The sequence below is a fragment of the Pleurodeles waltl genome, chromosome 1_1 (assembly GCF_031143425.1).
Source record: "Pleurodeles waltl isolate 20211129_DDA chromosome 1_1, aPleWal1.hap1.20221129, whole genome shotgun sequence".
In the NCBI taxonomy this organism is placed as follows: Eukaryota; Metazoa; Chordata; class Amphibia; order Caudata; family Salamandridae; genus Pleurodeles; species Pleurodeles waltl.
The window spans coordinates 20,281,084-20,294,276 of record NC_090436.1 but is presented as its reverse complement, the minus strand read 5'-3'; the positions used below and the strand labels follow the sequence as shown (position 1 = coordinate 20,294,276).

At 42.4% G+C, this 13,193-nt stretch overlaps 1 protein-coding gene across 1 annotated transcript in view; it reads left to right on the top strand.

The window, feature by feature from the left end:
- The window catches only part of LOC138255404 (dedicator of cytokinesis protein 2-like), a 1,984,107-nt gene that overhangs the window by 743,926 nt on the left and 1,226,988 nt on the right, over positions 1–13,193 (top strand). The window contains exon 28 of the mRNA XM_069205837.1: positions 7,620–7,715. Within this exon, the coding sequence (XP_069061938.1) occupies positions 7,620–7,715 (96 nt within the window). The remainder of the gene's footprint in view (positions 1–7,619; positions 7,716–13,193) is intronic.

Here is a 13,193-nt window from a genome sequence, read left to right as displayed (position 1 = left end):
CTTCAGCTGAGAGCATTAGCAGCTGAGAGTATCAGTAGTACAGAGTATCTGTAGTTCAGAGTAGCTGAGAGTATCTGTAGCTTCAAGTATCTATAGAAAAGAGTTTCTGTAGCTGAGGGTATCCGTAACTCAGAGTATCTGTAGGTAAGAGTATCTGTAGATGAGAGTATCTGTAGTTCATAGCATCTGTAGCTGAGAGTATCTGAAGTTCAGAGTATCTGTAACGGAGAGTATCTGTAGTTTAGAGTATGTGTAGCTGAGAGTATCTGTAGCTGATAGTATCTGTAGTTCAGAGTATCCATAGCCCAGAGTATCTGTAGTTCAGAGTATCTATAGGTCAGAGCATCTGTAGCTGAGAGTATCTCTAGTTCAGAGTATGTATAGCTCAGAGTATCCATGGCTGAGAGTATCTGTAGTTTAGAGTATCTGTAGCTGAGAGTATCTGTAGCTCAGAGTACGCAAAACTCAGAATATCTGTAGTTCAGATTATCTTTAGTTCACAGCATTGATAGTTCAGAGTATCTGTAGCTGAGAGCATTGGTAGTTCAGATTATCTATAGCTCAGAGTATCTATAGCTCAGAGTATCTGTAGTTCATGTTATGTATAGCTCAGAGTATCTGTAGCCGAGAGTATCCGTAGTTCAGAGTATCTGTAGCTGAGAGCATCTGTAGCTGAGAGTATCTGTAGCTCAGAGTATCTATAGCTCAGAGTACAGCAGAAAGCATGTGTAGGTGAGATTACCTATATTTCAGCGTATATATAGATCAGAGTATCCATACATGAGAGTATCAGTAGTTCAGATTATCTGTAGCTCAAATTACCTGTAGGTGACAATATCTGTAGCTGGGATTATCTGTAGTTCAGAGTATTCATAGCCCAGAGTATCTTTAGTTCAGAGTATCTCTAGGTCAGAGTATGGGTAGCTGAGATTATCAGCAGTTCAGAGTATATGTAGCTCAGAGTATAGCTCTAAGCATCTGTAGGTGAGATTACCTCTATTTCAGTGTATATATAGCTCAGAGTATCCATACACGAGAGTATCAGTAGTTCAGATTATCTATAGGTCAGATTATCTGTAGGTGACAGTATCTGTAGCTGGGAGTATCCGTAGTTCAGAGTATTCATAGCCCAGAGCATCTTTAGTTCAGAGTATCTATAGGTCAGAGTATCTGTAACTGAGAGTATCTGTAGTTCAGAGTATGTATAGCTCAGAGTATAGCTCTAAGCATCTGTAGGTGGATTACCTGTATTTCATCATAGATATAGCTCAGGGTATCCATACATGAGAGTATCAGTAGTTCAGATTATCTATAGCTCAGATTATCTGTAGGTGACAGTATCTGTAGCTGGGAGTATCTGTAGTTCAGAGTAAGCATAGCCCAGAGCATCTTTAGGTCAGAGTATCTATAGGTCAGAGTATCTGTAGCTGGAGTATCTGTAGCTCAGAGTACAGCTCTAAACTTCTGTTGGTGAGATTACCTGTGTTTCAGCGTATACATAGCTCAGAGTAGCTATACATGAGAGTATCAGTAGTTCAGATTATCTATAGCTCAGATTATCTGTAGGTGACAGTATCTGCAGCTGAGAGTATCTGAAGTTCAGAGTATTCATAGCCCAGAGCATCTTTAATTCAGAGTGTCTATAGGTCAGAGTATCTGTAGCTGAGAGTATCTGTAGTTCAGAGTATGTGTAGCTCAGAGTATAGCTCTAAGCATCTGTAGGTGAGATTACCTGTATTACAACGTATACATAGCTCAGAGTATCTATACATGAGAGTATCAGTAGTGCAGATTATCTATATCTCAGATTATCTGTAGGTGACAGTATCTGTAGCTGAGAGTATCTGTAGTTCAGAGTATGAGTAGCTCAGAGTATAGCTGAAAGCATGTGTAGGTGTGATTACCTGTATTTCAGATTACATATAGCTCAGAGTATCCATACATGGGAGTATCAGTAGTTCAGATTATCTGTAGCTCAGATTACCTGTAGGTGACAATATCTGTAGCTGTGAGTATCTGTAGTTCAGAGTATTCATAGCCCAGAGTATTTTTAGTTCGGAGTATCTCTAGGTCAGAGTATCTGTAGCTGAGATTATCTATAGTTCAGAGTATGTGTAGCTCACAGTATAGCTCTAAGCATCTGTAGGTGAGATTACCTGTATTTCAGCATATATATAGCTCAGGGTATCCATACAGGAGAGTATCAGTAGTTCAGAATATCTATAGCTCAGATTATCTGTAGGTGACAGTATCTGTAGCTTGCAGTATCTGTAGTTCAGAGTATGCATAGCCCAGAGCATATTTAGTTCAGAGTATCTATAGGTCAGAGTATCTGTAGCTGAGAGTATCTGTAGTTCAGATTATGTGTGGCTCAGAGTACAGCTCTAAACTTCTGTTGGTGAGATTACCTGTATTTCAGGGTATACATAGCTCAGAGTATCTATACATGAGAGTATCAGTAGTTCAGATTATCTATAGCTCAGATTATCTGTAGGTGACAGTATCTGTAGCTGAGAGTATCTGTAGTTCAGAGTATTCATAGCCCAGAGCATCTTTAGTTCAGAGTATCTATAGGTCAGAGTATCTGTAGCTGAGAGTATCTGTAGTTCAGATTCTGTGCAGCTCAGAGTATAGCTCGAAGCATCTGTAGGTGAGATTACCTGTATTTCATCGTATATATAGCTCAGAGTATCCATACATGAGACTATCAGTAGTTCAGATTATCTATAGCTCGGAATATCTGTAGGTGACAGTATCTGTAGCTGGGAGTATCTGTAGTTCAGAGTATTCATAGCCCAGCTCATCTTTAATTCAGAGTATCTATAGGTCAGAGTATCTGTAGCTGAGAGTATCTGTAGTTCAGATTATGTGTAGCTCAGAGTATAGCTCTAAACTTCTCCTGGCGAAATTACCTGTATTTCAGCGTATACATAGCTCAGAGTATCTATACATGAGAGTATCAATAGTTCAGAATATCTATAGCTCAGATTATCTGTAGGTGACAGTATCTGTAGGTGTGAGTATCTGAAGTTCAGAGTTTTCCTAGCCCAGAGCATATTTAGTTCAGAGTATCTATAGGTCAGAGTATCTGTAGCTGAGAGTATCTGTAGTTCAGAGTATATGTAGCTCAGAGTATGGCTCTAAGCATCTGTAGGTGAGATTACCTGTATTTCAGCGCATACATAGCTCAGGGTATCCATACATGATAGTATCAGTAGTTCAGATTATCTATAGCTCAGATTATTTGTAGTTGACAGTTTCTGTAGCTGGGAGTATCTGTAGTTCAGAGAATGCATAGCACAGAGCATCTTTAGTTCAGAGTATCTATAGGTCAGAGTATCTGTAGCTGAGAGTATCTGTAGTTCAGATTATGTGTAGCTCAGAGTATCTGTAGCTATGAGTGTCTGTATCTCAGAGTATCTGTAGCTCAGAGTAGCTATAGCTGACTATCTAAAGTTTAGAATATCTATAGCTGAGAGTATCTCTTGCTCAGAGTATTTGTAGTTTTGAGTATCTATAGCTCAGAGTATAGCTGAAAGAATGTGTAGGTGAGATTACCTGTATTTCAGAGTACATATAGCTCAGAGTATCTACACATGAGAGTATCAGTAGTTCGGATTATCTATAGCTCAGATTATCTGTAGGTGACAGTATCTGTAGCTGGGAGTATCAGTAGTTCAGAGCATGCATAGCCCAGAGCATCTTTAGTTCAGAGTATCTATAGGTCAGAGTATCTGTAGCTGAGAGTATCTGTAGTTCAGATTATGTGTAGCTCAGAGTTACTGTAGCTATGAGTGTCTGTAGCTCAGAGTATCTGTAGCTATGAGTAGCTATAGTTTACTATCTAAAGTTTTGAATATCTATAGCTGAGAGTATCTCTTGCTCAGAGTATTTGTAGTTTTGAGTATCTATAGCTCAGAGTATAGCTGAAAGAATGCGTAGGTGAGATTACCTGTATTTCAGAGTATACATAGCTCAGAGTATCCACACATGAGAGTATCAGTGGTTCAGATTACCTATACCTCAGATTATCTGTAGGTGGCAGTATTTGTAGCTGGGAGTATCTGTGGCCCCAGTGATTGTCAGTGGCTGAGATCAATTCAAGCATTCCATCCATCACCGTGTTGTTTTCGCAGTGGGTATTGTCAGCCCTAGCGGGAGGGTTGACCAGGACGAGGAGCTGCCTGGTTCATGACGCGAGCTGTGGCAGAGCTGTGCCTCTTGAAGCTGGTGCCTGAACTGTAAAACATGGTTTCTGCCACTCCTGTGGCTCAAGCACCAGGCTTCCTATGAAGAAAATATGAGTAAAGAACTTTAGACACACCAAAGCAGCATTAACATCAAGGAATCACTTATATACAAACATTTTGGTAATAAGAAATAAAAAATATTAAGTAAACAAGACCTAAATCTGTTCACAGGGGATCAGGAGCATGGGTGTGTGAAATTTACATAATTTGCTTTCACAGAGTTACACAAAATGGCAACACAAATATGCAAAATTATATGCAATTATGCAAAATGCAAACCTGTCATTTAGCACTATAGTTTAGTGTGGAAAAAAACAACAGCCACTCGTGTTCTGGTTGTTTGCATTCCCACACTATGATTTTTGCTGCAAGCGTACTGTAATTAAACTGCATACTATGAGTAATGTGAAATTCATGAAATTATGCAAATTACATTAACATAATTTAATTTTCACTCAGGCCTAATCAGGAATGATAGACTTTGAAAAAAGATGTCCAAAAATGTCACAGAAAGTAACTGAACCTAAATCCAATGTAAGTCAATGGGACATGACAGGCTCGGACCCAGGCAAACTCTGTGACCTTCTGCTGATGGTGTGAACTCAGATAAATACTGCAGATTTTCCCCGGTTACCCCACCACACCCCTTTACAGTAGATGAGCAATGGAGTGATAAGTTAATGATGAGCGGTTTGTTTCAATATGATGGTAGATGTGTTTTTTGCACCCCATAGTAGACTAGACTAGACCTTTACACTCAAAAGATCCAGCCAGGGAAGATCTTGACAAAGTGGTAATTTAAGTCATTGCAGGTGACAACATTTTTCTAAGACTGAACTTTACCAAAAAATATTGGATCCATTGCTCCTCAAAGCTCCAGTTGCTCCCATACTTTCATGAATTCTTTTGGGGTATCCAGTTCAGATCACGGTTTTAATGAAGAGATTGACTTTCCTTAATCCCCTACTTCATGACTTCTCCAAAAGTCTAGTTCCAACTGGCTTTTTGGTTCCTCCTCCATGGTGGCACATTTCACTGTGTTTACCTCTTTGTGGGCTTCAAGAGGCCAGCTTGCTTGACCCTTGAGAACAACTTAGAGAGCTGTGGGTTAAAGGGAAAGCAAAATCTAGGTCCTCAGACCCTTTCCCCGAGAAGGAAAGATGTTCTCTCATCACTGTTGTCATTAGTTTCTCCCAATTCTAGCAGTGGTCCAGCTCTGAGCAGCCCCTAGTGGCCATTGAGGTAAAGCACAGATATTATCCAGGCCTAGATTATACACTGTCCCTTCCTGCGTTTTCAACATTTGAACTGATTTACAAACCAACCTATCCCAGAAAGCACAAGTTCAGAATGGGAAGAGGAGGTTTCTAGCCTGCTGGCACCCTGAGCTTCCTAAACCCACCCACAGGCTATCCATTATATTTAGAGACATTTTGTACATTTAAAGGCGAAACTTTCTTCCAACTCGGTCAGCCACCTGTTGCAGCCCTCTGTGTGAAAGGAGCCAGGGTGGCTGGAGGAGAAGCCTGCTTCATGGGTCAGTTTTGAACAGTGTGACTACAGAGCGCAGGCCATCCTGCCTGTTTCTGTGTGTCTATTGCCTGTTCTTCTCATGCTCTAGTCCCAGCATCCTATCTTGGAAACTGTCCTCTCTTGCCCACAGTACATAGATGTGGGTTCATGGAAGGCTATTTACGGTCACTGCCAAAGGGTCCTGGGCTGCTTAAACTGGTTGAATAACTCCCAGTTCCTAAGGTTTAAATTAGCAGACTTTCTAGACCTCTGTGTGACCTGGGGATTATAATTCTACTGCGTAGTACAATGTCACAAAGATGGAGCCTTTGGGCCTCATTAATAGTTTGATGGACGGGAAACACCGTCCACCAGACTCCCGACAGGCTGGCCGCCACCTACGCTGGAGGCCAGTGGCGACCTCCCTGCCAAAGTCATTACGAGTTTCCTGCTAGGTCGGCGGGTGGAAACCTAACAGGAAGCAGGCTACAACATTGTCTCCGCCACGTAATCAAGCCGGCAGCAATGATGTAGGCAGCAGAGTGAACCGGCACCCTCGCAATGTTCACTGCATGCACAGTAGATAGTGAACATTGCAACGGTGCTGGGAAGCTGCCAAGTGCATGGGAGTGCAGGGGCCCCCCTGAGGGCCTCTGCACCTGTTTTCCTCCAGCCTTTTCATGGCAGTAAAACCACCATGAAAAGTCTGGCGGAGAAAAAGGTCGTAATCCGCAGGGCAGCGCTGCACAACAGATTACAATCTCTTCCACCGCCATACTGCCGGGATCTATTATCCTGGTGGTGCTGCTGGTTCCCTGGCAGTCAAACCACCAGGGTTGTAATGCATCTGCGGCGATCCTGACCACCACGAGTGTGGCAGTCCTAAGACCGCCACACTTGTAATGAGGTCCACTGTCTGGTTCACAGGTCCTAGATAAGCAAATATGGTATTGAAAGACATTTTACCAGAATGCAAAGCTGCCATCACCCTTGCAGTGAGGCGCTTTTGATGCAGTTACTACAACTTGTAAACGTCACTTCTGAACATTGTGCACCTCTTCCTAGGATTACAAGGCCTACCATACAGGTAACAATTTAATGTTCGCTTAGTGCTGACTCTCAAAAATCAGACCGATTTTATTCTGAAGGCTCACCTAAAAGTCAAACAAGCTGTTTGGTGTTTGCCATTTAAACAACATGGAACAGCTGCTTAAACACATACATTGTGAGGCTGTTTAGCAGTCTACCATTGGCCAGAGTCAGAATATTCCAGCTAGTCAGTCACAAAAACATGTGGGAGCCATTCAGAAAGATGCACTTTCCTCCAAGACCATGTGTGCCTTAACCAAGCAGGAGCTCAAATCTCCAAATCTACAGTATTCACTTAGGGCCTGATGCAGATTTCAGCAAATGGGATACATCTGTGATGGAAATCCTGTCTTCTGTATTACAGGTGGCATGTGGCTTGTGCTGTATAGACAATCCTCCATTCAATTCTAAAACCTAACTGAACCTTCTGCTAAAGGTTGGATGCCTGAAAATCCCAATCCCCATTTGAGAATTGTCAAGATCTTAGGGCCCAATTTAGAGTTGGGCAGAGAGGTTACTCTGTCACAGACATGACGGGTATCCCACCCGCTGTATAACAAGTTCCATAGGCTATGATGAAATTGTAACACAGCAGACGGGATATCTGTCATGCTTGTGGCTGAGTGACGCCCTCCACCAACCTCTAAATCAGTCCCTTAATGATGGACATGCGTTCTTGAATGCTGTAGGTTCTTGTGACTCAGATATTTCAGTCTCTGTTAGTTTTCTATTTCCTCCTTCCGAAACCTGTGCCTTACTCTCTTCCAGGCAAAAGCTAAGGAGCATGTTCAAATCATCCTGGGAAAATTGTTGCGTACGGTCAACCGGAGAGTGATGATCCTCGGGAGCGAGCATGAACTCACTGTGAGTCCTCTCTTTATTTGTGCTACTTGGTACCTGCTCATGATATTTTAGCAACACAATGATTTTGTTAATTGTATTCAATTTATACGTTATTCTTTATGGGTTGTTTCATTGTTTCATTATAATTTTTTTTGCATTTTTCCAGTTTCACTTTTATTTATTTATTTGGTGCTCATTGATGCGTTAGGGCCTGATTTAGACTGCGGCGGACGGGTTACTTCGTCACAACGGTGCCGGATATCCCGTCTGCCGAAATCTAAATCTCTTAGGCTATAACGGGAATTCGATTTCAGGCAGGTGGGATAAGCTTCACCATTGTGACGGATCAACCTGTCCGCCGAGTTCTAAATCAGGCTCTTAGTTGGTCTACTCGCATTGTTTTGGTAGCTTCCACTGGTTCTTGTTTGTAACTAGAAAGAGTCTTTCTTTAGAACTCTGTGCCTGTCATTACCTTTGGAGGAAAAAGTCAGACCTCTGTCAGTGCAATCAGAGCTGGATCACCAGGAAGGACATTCAAGTCAAATCCTTTAATACAGAGCTCACCTGGCAATCAGATATAGAACCTGAACCACTGGAAGCATGATTAGCGGTGATATGCATCAGTTAAAACATTTCATGCTCAGAGCTGCACTCAGATAGAACATGAACAGGGCAAGCATCAACAGTGCACAGCACATGGCATGGGAATAAGGGCCCCTATTGATAGCTACTCAATATTTAAACTCCTCATGTGTCCACTATAGTTACAGCTTCTCATTATGTGTCAGTGTTTCTAAAAAAGGCAATTGTTTTCAGAAAGTGGCTTGTTAATTTGGAAGGGTGGGACCTCTTTCAATCTTTATAAATATAACCTGGTTTGGCTCAAAGACCATTCTTAGCAAATCTCTGCTCTAGCCCTGAAACAAGCAGCTGGTAATTCCCAGAGAAGTGCATCTTAAGGTGAAGATGTGCAGACAATTTTGAAGTCAAGAAGATAAGACAGAACATTTCCAAAACAATTTAGAAAAATAGACAGTCATTAATACGCAGAGAGCAATTGGAAAATACAATGTGCCACGGTAAACTGCCTATTCCTGGTTGACCTGGGCTTCGGCATGAACTCAGACCAACTCTGAAGACGTGAGGTAGACTAAGCCAAGCAGGTCACACTGGTCAAAGCTTTTATCTCAGGACTTAGACTACTTTTTGGAGCTCAAAGTCTACCAGAGGGACAAGCCCCGAAGCTGAAGCTGGTGAGGGTCCCATGAAGTGCAAACCATTGTCATCGATGAGCTCCCACTGATGCTGTTCATTTTGATGCTAAGAGCTCCAAGCAGGACAAAGCTGGATTTTGGTGGCTAGGATAGGATCTCGGAAACAAAAATGAGTGGCAAATCAGATCTAAACTGAGTTGTTTCTTAGGCAGCATAAAGTACATTTTCTTCAAATTACTTTTCCAGGTAAGGTTTTAAAAATCTACTCTCACCATTAAATTAGAGCTTTTAAACTAGTGAAAAAAAACCTGTAGATATTGCTCTAGCATCTTCCCAGGCAGGAATATTAATTAATAATTTTTCAATAGCTAGGCCTGTTGATGAAAAAAGCAACTTTACCTACACAGTGAAAATAGCTTGAGGACAATTGTTCACTAAGAGGCCATACTCTTCCCAATGTGTTGTATGACATTTTAGTTATAAATTAAGCACCCAGCCCTGTGGGTTTTTTAGGCACACTTTTGGGGTGACTTAGCTAATATATAAAATAGTGTTTTCTACATCCCACATGCGCTTTTCATGGTATGTTTTGCTTCTGTGCTTTCAAAGTGTATCCCAGCCAGAGAACAATGTTTTTCCCTGAGGTTGTATATTTCTCTTCTATGTGCAGGTGGCTTAAATAGCTTCTGCAGCCTACATACAGCATTTAACTTCAGTGCAATTTCCGCAAACCTATATTGGCCTTACTGGACAGTTAGATAAATCATTTAGGTGACAAAGCACAGTTTTAGGGACAGAGCACACAGTCCTCATACCAGCAGAATATTGTCCATACAAGGGCAAACAATCTGAAGTGACCATACAGACAAGGATAATTTTCTAAATTTGGCCTATGTTTCCGCCATCACAAATTTGATAAAGTTAGTGCTTTAATAAGTATATGGTACTTCTATAGAGTGAAGCTAGCCAAAAGGCAGTGAGGTGCTGTGCATGGTCAAATTGTAAAGTGTAAATGATTATTGTAAGAGACTATCGGCCTCATTACGAGTCTGGCGGTCACTTGACGCCAGTGTGGCAGTCGGAGTGCCATACTAGGACCATGGCAGTCGGGCCGCAGTGGGACCGCCAGCTCCGCCAGGATCAGAGATCCCAGTGGTCTGGCGATTGCAGCGGGCCTAATCCACCAGGGTAGTGCTGCTGGGGATTATGACCACTTTCTCCGCCAACCATTTTATGGGCTGGCAGAGGACGGGTGCAGGGGACCCCAGTGGGGCCCCTGCACCATCGCAATGTTCAGTGTCTGCTTTGCAGACACTGAACATTGCGATGGTGCTGGTGCACCCTGTATCCTAAAGCATTGCTGCAGGCTCCATTACGAGCCGGAAACAATGGTGTAGGCTATTTCCCGCTAGGCCAGAGGGTGGAAACTCCCCGTCAGAAGTTCGGCGGATGGCCTAAACCATCCGTCAAATTCGTAATAAGACCCAGTGTTCAATATAATATAATAACCATGGGTGTCATTGTTGAGATCTATGTAATTTAAATTGTTTGTTAAATAATGACACGTAAAAATCTAATGAGATTAGGACAACTCAAACAAACAAAAAACATAAAACATCTTGTTGTTCAGTTTTACACATTTTGGGGGTCATTCTGACCCTGGCGGTAATTACCGCCATGGCGGAGGTTGGCGGTAGCAACGCCATCAGGCTGGCGGTGCAACGCTGGGCATTCTGACCGCGGCGGTTCAGCCGCGGCCAGAAACGGAAAGTCGGCGGTGTACCGCTGACTTTCCGCTGCCCTTGAGAATCCTCCATGGCGGCGGAGCGCACTCCGCCGCCATGGGGATTCTGACACCCCCTACCGCCATCCTGTTCCTGGCGGGTCTCCTGCCAGGAACAGGATGGCGGTAGGGGTTGCCGCAGGGCCCCTGGGGGCCCCTGCAGTGCCCATGCCAATGGCATGGGCACTGCAGGGGCCCCCGTAAGAGGGCCCCACAAAGTATTTCAGTGTCTGCTATGCAGACACTGAAATACGCGACGGGTGCCACTGCACCCGTCGCACCTTCCCACTCCGCCGGCTCAATTCTGAGCCGGCGTCCTCGTGGGAAGGCTGTTTCCCACTGGGCTGGCGGGCGGCCTTTTGGCGGTCGCCCGCCAGCCCAGTGGGAAACCCAGAATGACCGCCGCGGTCTTTCGACCGCGGTACGGTCTTCTGGCGGTTCCCGCTTGGCGGGCGGCTCCCGCCGCCCGCCAATATCAGAATCACCCCCTTTATGTTTCGTTCTTAGTTCGTTAACAATTTAAATCTTCAGAGCCAGAACTTCCTACCATACATAATACAAGTACCAGAACACCAAAGGGCACTTAAAAACATATTATACAGTTAGATTTACCTGTTCATTGGTATATCTGCCACACTGGTAAGAAAGTGTCAGAGGCTGAAATGTATTTTATAAAGGAACAAGGGTCCCTTAGATAAAAGGACTATAGATTTAAATACCACATAGAATCACAATTAAGTCTATGGAAAACATGCAGTAAACCAGTATATTTATTCCAAACGAAAGTAAGAAAACATTTTAGTGGGAAAACAAAAACGTCTTGGAAACCATAAATCATAATTGCTCAGGCATACCCCATGTGACAGAAAGCACAGGTAAAGTCACAATTTGACAGTACTCTTGCTCATGTCAAAACTTATATTATTGTTTAGAGTCCAAGTACTAAATGTCGACGGTGTTTCGATCCCTTATATGATTGTTGGGTTCATCATCAGGACATAAAAATTATGCCTGAGATGCACATAAGTAGTCACTGACTATATAACCAAGACCTGTTAAAAGCAAAGGAAGGAAAAAAGGAGAAAAGAAAAAAGGTTAAGAGAGAAAAAAGAAAAAAAATGAATAGATTAGATATTGCTATGTCACAAATATAATATAAATGTGCTGCTACATCATGCATCACATGCGGGAAAGATTCGCCATGCAGGGTCTCATGCTATACCAACACTCGGCCCAGGATGATAATTGAAGCTGGTAAATCACTGAATGTGTCCTAGAACAGTAAGGAATCAGGACAAATGTATATAGTCACCGGTGTCACAAAAATTGTGAGCTCAATCAGTGCTTACACAAACCAATCACTTTTGTTCTGTGAGTACCAAATTATCAGTAATAGTTCTGTGGGTACCAGATTATCAGTAATTGGACCAATTGTGCAGCATGCGAGTTACCAACTGACCTTAGGGCAAAACAAGTTACCAGATGTCCCCATCGGAACCAAAAGAGTCTAGAAATTAGCGGGGCAAACCAATTATTACATGAGATAAAATCGGCATTTGATTACCCATGTTATCAGCTATATCACTCAACTCATCAGCATAAGGTGTACGCATGTGCCAGCATGTAAGCAAATTATTGGCAAAGAAAGCCTGCAACCAAAAGCAGTTGCGCGCCTAGTGTTTGTAGGCCAGGGATGGCTTTTAAGTAAGAATGGCGGCCATATTGAGGAGAATGTGATTAAAAAGTTAAGAATACGTGGCTGCCATCTTGGAAAGGATGTTTCCTTTATACCAGGTCAAACCACCTACTAACTGTAATGGAATCGGCCTTAGATAGCCAAATAATACCAATGATATCTCTCACCTAAAAAATATACAAGTGTACACATGTGCCAGCATGCAAGGGAAAAGAATGCCTGTAGCCTAATGCAGACATGCATAGCATGTCCAGAGATTATAAACCAGGAAGTGCATTTAAGTTAGAGTGGCGGCCATTTTGAAGAAAACTGTATAAAAAGTTGGAGAAAGCATTGCGGCCATCTTAGAAGAGAGTATTTCTTTATGTCAGGTAATAGCACACATACGAGTAAATATCGAATTAACAATTCCTTAGAACCCCAGTAATTGAGTAGGACGACATAGCCCATACAGAACATTTCAAAGCAAGAAATGCTAAAAATGCAAAGGAATCCCAACCACAGTTATGATTTATGGTTTTCAAGAAGTTTTTGTTTTCCCACTACACTGTTTTCTTACTTCGGTTTGGAATAAATATACTGGTTTATTGCATGTTTTCCGTAGACCTCATTGTGATTCTATGTGGTATTTAAATCTATAGTCCTTTTATCTAAGGGACTCCCTTGTTCCTTTATAAAATACTTCCCCCTGGTCCCTTAGTACCTCTGGGTTATCCCTTGTGTGTTTTAAAACTAGAGGCTAAAATGTATGCAGGGCTACAAAAAAACCTTCAGACTGAAAAACATCCCTGAATAACAGTTTAACA